At 35.7% G+C, this 8335-nt stretch overlaps 1 protein-coding gene across 1 annotated transcript; it reads right to left on the bottom strand.

The window, feature by feature from the left end:
- Positions 1-204: 204 nt before the first annotated feature.
- Positions 205-7418, bottom strand: LOC107301147 (receptor-binding cancer antigen expressed on SiSo cells-like). The gene is made up of 5 exons (XM_015830408.1): positions 7325-7418; positions 5118-5196; positions 4829-4987; positions 2276-2383; positions 205-300 (listed from the first exon to the last, which is right to left on the bottom strand). Exons 1-5 carry the CDS (start codon positions 7405-7407, stop codon positions 205-207), a joined length of 525 nt encoding a protein of 174 aa, XP_015685894.1. The 5' UTR covers positions 7408-7418.
- Between the last annotated feature and the right edge of the window lie 917 nt (positions 7419-8335).

Raw genomic sequence — 8335 nt, 5'->3', positions numbered from 1 at the left:
AGGTTGTTAAATACAAAGAAAAGCTAAAGGCTTTAATGTGCTCTTACTTCCATGCCAGGAGAGAGGGAACAAAACTCACATTATGACTTCATTGATCGTATGATAAACTAGGGTTTGTTGTTATATCCAGATACAGTCACAGTGAACCTTCTCTGAATCATGGTGGATGGAAAAGTTTATAATCAGTTACAGGATTTGGTAAAGTTACCTCAGAACCTCTTCTGCTTGCCAGGAAGCATCTTCTTCTTCTTCCCAAGCATTTTTGTTTTCCTGCCATGTCTCCAAGTCTCCTAGTTCTGGCTGCAAATGGAAATTAATTAGTATTTCCAAAATACTGTTTCACGCTAGTGAGTAATTATTCTAATAAAGTACTGCAATTCAAATTTTGGAAAACATAACTTCCTTATTCCTGGAAAGCATTGAAGAGAGACTTATGGACAGCAATTTTCTTTGAATGAATTCATTGTAATACAGAAAAAACCTACCCACTTTCAAATGCTAGCTAATACTTTCTTAATTAACATGTTCTCATATATCTGTTACAGGCAGTCCTTGGCTTAGGTCCATTTGTTCAGTGATTGCAGCAGCACTGAAAAAAATTGGCGTACGATTGATTCTCAAAGTTTTGGCCATCACTATAGTCACATGATCACCATGAGTTCCTAGCTCACAATCACAACATCATAGAAAGCCATGGCCACATGGCTGCCATTTGTAACCTTTCCTACCAGCTTCCCACAAGCAGTTAGTGGGGAAGCCAGCATGGAAGGTCGCAGGTTGTTCTGGTAAGTCCCCTAGGCTTTCCTGTGCTTGCGCCACACCGTTCACCCCATGGTCTTCCTGCACTTATGCAGCACTCCTCGCCCCATAATCTTGCATCACTACACCCTCCACATGGCCTTCTTTCATTCACACAGCACCACACGCCCTATCCTACTGCGCTGGTATAGTACCACACCCACCATTCAATGGCCTTCCTGCACTTGCATGGCTCCCTGAATCCGATAGTCTTGTGTCACTGTAACCGCCACCCCATGGCCACTGCATATCTTGGAGTTATGACGGTAAGAAAGACTGCTAGGATTGTTGTCACTAATCAATGTAGTCACATGACACCATTCTTTATAACTACATCGCTTAGTAACAGCAATCTACACTAGTAAGTTCTTGGTCATCGTCCTCTCACTTCCTAATTCTTGGTAGGGTAAGCATATTTCTTTTTATTATGCTTAAAAATTTAGGGGATTGTGCCTATTAACTGCATAGGTGGGACAACACAAAAAAATGCTTTTGCAAAACATTCCAAAATTCCAATTATTCACAATCATGTTCTTCTTCCACATCAACCTCCTCTCTCACCTTCACATACTTGAGTAAATGTCTGAGCTTCCCAATATAAACCCATACTTGCTCACCAAGATCTATTTTATCATGTTCAATTAAACATACTTAATAAACTAATCCACCTGTAGTTTTTGCCTTTGCTTTTGCTCTCCTTTAGTTGCATTCCTTTAGTTGTCAGGCACATTTGCAGCCACATTAAGCAAATTCCAGAGCCAGTCCATAGATAAAACATATCCATACATTAATATTTCTCAACTATACTATCTAATTCTGCAACCTCTCATTTTTTAATATTGCCACATTTATGATTTCTTTTTCATCAATTCTTTTTGGATGCTAACATATAAAAAATGTTTCATTTTAGTCTTCAGTATAACGCTATCAGTTCCAACCAAGTCTCTAAAATACCCATTCCAGCATCCCTTCACTTAGATTTCGTTCCAAATTATTTCATCAGTTTTATTTTTAATTTTATTCAAATACTTGGCATGTTGATCTGAAAATTCATGAAAAACCGAGGAAGGGGTTATGTAAAAAGCAAGTTGAAGTACATAAATATGAATACCTTGGTAGACTATTTACTAAATGTGGGAGAATGAATGGGAAAAATTAGATATGCAGATGTTGATTGAAAGGTAATAGGTAATACATGACCTATGGTAAGGGATAAAAATTGTTGAAAGAAGCAAAACTGCATGTTTTTTAAATAAAAGTGAGAATTTGGAATGACAGGAGAAACAGGTGAATTCATTAGAGTACCTAAGATCAGTATGAGATTTTTTTTTTTACACAACTTCAGGCTTTATTAGATTATGGCTATCAATTTGTCTTACCTATGCCCCCCCACAAAACCTCAACAGCTAGTATTCCTTCTTTAAGACATTCTGGAAATTATACATACAAAAATATTTATGATAAAGAAGTTACTTACAGATTGATGGATAAAAGGAACATCTGGTGTAGCTGCTAATCTACTTGAAAATCCGGCACTACCATCTTGGTTGCCAAAATTTAAAGGTTCACGTTTTTTAACAATGATCTGAAAAGCATGAATTGAAAGTAGTAATTTTCAATGTTGCTATTTATTAACAAATAAAATTGGAAACTTATTAACCCAACTATAAAAACGGATGTCACGCAACAATGCCATGTTCGCTGTTTCACAGATGTCAACTTACATTTCCGGCCAGTGCAAGAGCAGCAGTGGGCCTGAACCCTGCAAAAATTTCCCATCCCTTTTTCAATCAATCAAAGCATCCTTAGCTCTGTCAGCTCAACCATTTGATTTCTGGTTAGCAACTTGGAAGTGGAACTGGCTGCAAGAGCAGCTCCTCTCTCTTTCCATGCTGCTCTTCTGACATGGCTCCTCTTAGGGCCCTATACTCGGGGGGCTACCAGATTTAGACTATAAAATCAGACACTGTAGCAAAAACTCTTTTCACTGTTGCCTTTGGACACCTGGATTTTGCAGGCTGAATACAGAAGTCCAATGACGATTGTTAAAAGCATGAGGCCAAAAAAAATGAGGATAAGGAGAAGACCAGCAGGATTTCCTGTGCTTCCATGCCCAAGACCACTTCTTCTCTTGTCTTCACTACAATTAAGCCACTGCTTTCCAACCTTCTCTTTTTTTGGCTACCAGGGGTCAGCCATCTTCCTGAGCTAAGTTTAACTCCCAGTTATAAGCGAATATGGAAAGCACTGCTCTTCTTACATTTTTCATCAACCCGTAAGTATGGATGAAAAGGAAAAAAGTAATTTGTTTAAAAGGAGCAAATGCTTCTGTGCTGTTAACATCTACAAAAGAAATGGAAGGAAAGGGACATTTGCAAGCTAAAGGTATTTGCAGGCTTATTGACTTCTCGGATGGTCCAATGTTGTTTTCAAAAGCTTAGTGTCATGTGTCTGATTAACGAAACACTTAAAAGAACTTTCAGGCATTTTTTTAATCTAAAAGCCTTTATTAAGGTTACAGAGATGTCAGTACGGCATGGTGGATGCTAAGATCTGATTTTCTTTTCCGTTGCACATACATTCCAGGCATTTTTCCCTCCCCTATTTTGGGGTCATGATTCACATCTTCCAATTAACTTGGAAGATGTGATTCACTTCCGGTTCCTTTTTCCCGGGCTTTCCTTATTCTCCTCCCCTTTCACTGTTGCCTGATTTAACTATAAAAATACCAGACAGTTCTGCATATTGTCAAAGCAAGAATATACAGTATTTGCAGCGTTGACACTTAGCTGATTAGTATAATATACACTCCAGACTGTTCAGAATTCTATACCCTGAAATGTGTTATCTTTACACACACGCTTGGCCCTAATTACATGCAATATCCTTATTGCCTACTTATGGTAAGGGATAGGACTGAAACAAACTGAAGCAAATCCCTTTGACTCTGCATGTTTGCTTGCATGTAATAGGCTTTCCAGCTGCTTGATGGAATGAGGTGGGGCTTTACCACAGCATCAGTCAGAAGAGAGTTGGCATGCAATCCTTCAAAACCCTCAAACAAACATGTATAATCTCAGTGAATCCACATAACTTAATTCATGTGTAGCAATCAGTTTTGCTTTAAAACTTTTTTCTTTAACCTCACCCTTGATTAAAACTATATGGCTCAGCATATAAACTTATTAAAATGACTGGGAAATTATGTTAACATACCAAGTCGTCAAATGTGATTACGTTTCAAATGCAAAACAGAAAGGACGAAATAATGTAAATTATTTCTCACTATACATATATATTCTGCTGTACTCCCAAAGAACACAAACATAAAAGTCAGTAAACTCTGGGTAAAAATGAAGTTTTTTTTATGATACAAAACTGAAAGAAGAAAATTATTTTCTGCTTTGGCAGTTTCACACATATTAATGTCTATGATGATGAATTTAAATTGCTCAAAATGCTGCAGCTCTACTGGATACGATTATTTTTAAAGTACAGTAGTTAACTGCATAAGCTATCTAACTGAGCCACAGATAGAAAATGCCATGGTTGACTCGCTACGCACTCCTGCTCACAACCAGACAACAGACACAGGGAGGGAGGACGGAAAGTATTGAAATACAAGAGAGGCTTGGGAGAGAATTGAGGAATGCAAGTGAGCCATCGTAGCATGGGACAGTCCCAACACTCCAAGGTCAAACGCTGGGAAAACTTCGAGAGGCTCAGATTTTTTCCAAAACAAAATGAATGCAATTGATTGGTGGACAATGAACAGTGGGTAGGTCCAGGGGAAAAACGGGGATTTTATCTATGCTGGTTTCCGTGCAAAAACTTTAGAACTGGTTTTGCTACTTCTGTGCCTATGTGGATTTATCAGTAAAGTTATACTCTTGATAAAATAATGTCCCAGAAGTTTCTTTTGCTGCATTTACCAAAGGTATGGTTGACAGAAAACAATTTTCACTGCTAAATAACAACCACACTAGAAGGTAATATAAATTTTAGACTGTTGTGAGTGCTGAAAACATACTTTCTGTGTTTTCCTTATTGTTGGTGTCATGTCCTTAAAGTAATCAGGCTCCATTTCTTCCAATCCATTTTGTTGATTGGCTACACTGCCATTACCACCTTCAATTTTCACACTTGTAGGGGCATCTTCATCCCATGAAGACCAATCTTCTACTTCTGGCTAAAAAGAAAAGGGAAAGAGTTCCATTCTTTATTGGCCATCCAATGTGCATAATACATAATCTATTTGTATTGGGTCATTAGGTAGAATTAATTTTAAAAACTGATATCCAGATCATTCAATATATTACTTGTTTAGGAACAGATGAAAAATCCACAGTAGTTGGCAAAGTTATTTGGTCTCCACTAAGCTTTCGTCCTCTTCCAGTCCTGAAAAACAAAAGTTTCTTTTTAACTCTGACGCATTTGTTGAAAATGAAGTTGTAAATAAGAAATCATTTAAAAGCTATATTAAAAGTTAGAATACTTAAAAAACTTAGCTCTTTTTGTGTAATTTTAACTACAGAGAATCCTCAACTTATGACCACCATCAAGCCCAAAATTTCTGTTGCTAAACAAGACAGTTATTAAGTGAAATTTGCCTCATTTTATGAGCTTTCTTGCCACAGTTGTTAACTGAACTACTGTAATTGTTAACACTATTAATTGAATCTGGATTTCCCATTGACTTTGCTTGTCAGAAGATCACAAAAGGTGATCACAAGACCCTGGGATACTGCAACTGTCATAAATATGAGTCAGTTGTCAAGTGTCTAAATTTTGATCATGACTATGGGGCTGATACAATAGTTGTGCAAAAAATGTTCATAAGTCACTTTTTTCATTGCCGCTGTAACTTCGAATGGTTACTAAATGAACTGTTGTAAGTTGAGGACTACCCATACTGATTAAAATCCTAATTTAAGAATAAAACCAATAGTTCTATTTTCCAGATCTTTTTCTACCAATTTAAAATTTAAGACACATCTTCTACTATCCATATTATTCAAGGAATTTTTCACTAAGATGCAATGACGAGAAGTACAGTAGAATCAACATTTAAGAAATAAGCTAACTTTAAGAAAACAACTTAGTATGTCTATAAAACAGTACAGATTACATTATGGTATGACAACTATCACATTCATGCACATTTAGATGGATTTTCCTATAATATGTAAAGAAACTCAGACATTTCCCAATTGAAGAGATTTATATATTTGAGTGCTTCTCAGTACTAAAAGCATGTACCCCATTTTATTTCTACCACAGCATATAAAAAAATATGCATCATTAAACTTCCAAATCCTACAGATAGGTGAAAAGATTAGCATGCATGCTGGGCATGCATATTTGAAAGGGTAAAACATTATTAAAAAAATTAGTGTAGAAAACTGTAGCATATGTTTATAAAATCAAAACCTTAAGACAGGGGTGTCAAATTGCTGGCCCGCAGGCCGGATGCGTCACACGGAAGCTGCACCCACCCCACCTCCGGCAAGGGGAAAAAAGTCACGATACACGGCGAGTTTGACACCCCTGCCTTAAGAGCAAAGTAACTTTATAAAGACAGAGAAAACAGTAAAAACAAAAAGCAGGTCTGTCAGAAAGTAAAGCAAAATATTCCTGTTCCAATCATCAGAATTTTCAAGAGAAATTGCCATTCCTTTTCCTTTATAAATCAAATCAAATATTAGATTCTTTTGCCCTAAAGATTATAATAACTACTGATGCAGCAAAAGTGCTTTGAAAATAAAAGTTAAAGGTTATTGCATGTCTCTGCATTTTTTCTGTTGTGATAAAAACTAAACAAAGATGAATATGTGGTTCCTTAGATCTTTAGAAATTATTTTTACAAATATTTTCTGAATATATACTTATTCCTATTTAACAGAAGTAGTATCTATAATTTCAGGTAACAATTCACAGCAGTTCTCAAAACATACAAAACTTAACCATAGCAGAATACTAGTATTATATTACTAACTGTCCTTCTTTATATTATGTGACTTTGTGGCTTTTTCCTGACTGAAAAATATATATTATTTTCCCTTTCTCTGAATACTTGAGATATATATTAATTCAATCAATTACTCATTTTATGTATGCAAAGAAAGAAGCACACACTTACAAAACAAGTTCTTGTATAAATATTTGTATCATACATATTTATTTTTAAGTGGTAAAACTAATCACATGACACCGTAGTTTTCTGTTTTTCTAAGCATTATTATATCAGTTTCTTTAGCTATACAAAGATAATAGAAAGGACGTTAATAATTTTTTAAAAACCTCAATGCAACTTCAAATTATGCCACTATTCATTGTTCAATTAAGGAAGAAATTTCACTTTATGTTTGTAACCATTTTAAACCTTCATAAAAAAAAACTATTAAAGGAATACTACATTCCCCTTTCCCCAATTTGAAACACACACAAAGAAAACTCTCAAGAGTAATAAGGCAGAAATTTTAGAGGAAAAATCAGAGCAAACTCACATGCAACATTTGATATTTACCTGCAAATCAATCTTTTAAAAAAAGATAGTACTGCTGCCAAGCATGTACAAATTTTAAATAGACGGAACTGTGTAATTGCCATGATGAAAGACTTCACCTGAAAAAGAGGAGAAAATGTACTGATAAGCGTAATGCTGTTTGGATGCTTTTGCAGCCATAGGCGCTAAGAGAAGTCTGCACATACATTTCAATGTAGCTACAACCCATAAGTGCGACTTCAAATGCATATTGCTAACAAAAGTCAAAAGGAAAGTGTGGTATTGATGAACATTTAATGCAATTCGCAGTGCTAGTCTGCAAGTAGGATTGCTATATCCAAATATCCCACTGATTTTTAAGAAATCAAGAATACTAGTGGAATATATATTCATACTGTGCTAGACCTCAACAAAAACTGTCAGAATCTATAGACATCTAAAGCACTTCAACAATGGAAAATGTTTTTTTTTCCTGACAAGGTGGGCCAGCAAGTTAATTGGTTAACTAGCTCAATAACTTAATCGTGGATGGTTTGGGCAGGATGCTCAAGTCATTATGGTGCACTATTTGTGCTTCCTTTCCAAATCATATTGTCATCTATTCCATTTCCACATTCCCATTAGCTTTCTTTGATATCCCAACTAGGTGCATTACAATTAATACTAAGAGTGAGAATGAGAATGTGTCTCTGAACTAACAAGGAAAAAACATTTAAAAAAAACCCTAATTTGGATGAAAACTGTTTGCAGAAATATTTGTCCGTCAGAGTAAGAGGAAAGAAAAGCTCCAGGAAAGTAGAAGATGGATGAATAGGATCAAGCTATTCATCAAATAGTTTGAGCCTACTCAAATAGCAAATTTTCAAAGCTAAACTATATTTTGGTTACAATATCTGAACTTTTGGCTACAATGTCTGAACTGGTTCAATATAATGAAGATTGAATTCAAATGTTAGGCTTCTTTCAATCTTCTTCCTAGCATTATTCCCGCACTATGGCAGGGTCCGCTTAAGGCTTCTTTCAATGTTAATT

This window comes from Protobothrops mucrosquamatus, unplaced genomic scaffold, assembly GCF_001527695.2.
Source record: "Protobothrops mucrosquamatus isolate PMUCROS unplaced genomic scaffold, P.Mucros_1.0 scaffold10225, whole genome shotgun sequence".
NCBI classification, from domain to species: domain Eukaryota; kingdom Metazoa; phylum Chordata; class Lepidosauria; order Squamata; family Viperidae; genus Protobothrops; species Protobothrops mucrosquamatus.
Note: the sequence above shows the minus strand (reverse complement) of the source record. Positions and strands in the feature narration are given on the sequence as shown.

Bases quoted from the DNA above. Each gene is read 5' to 3' on its own strand.
- LOC107301147 (XM_015830408.1), bottom strand. From the start codon at position 7,407: ATGGCAATTACACAGTTCCGTCTATTTAAAATTTGTACATGCTTGGCA. The intron at 4,988-5,117 runs GTAATATATTGA...TTTTCTTTTTAG, and splicing joins TTTCATCTGTTCCTAAACAA to CCAGAAGTAGAAGATTGGTC. The intron at 301-2,275 runs GTAAGTAACTTC...TTCCATTTGCAG, and splicing joins TTCCTTTTATCCATCAATCT to CCAGAACTAGGAGACTTGGA.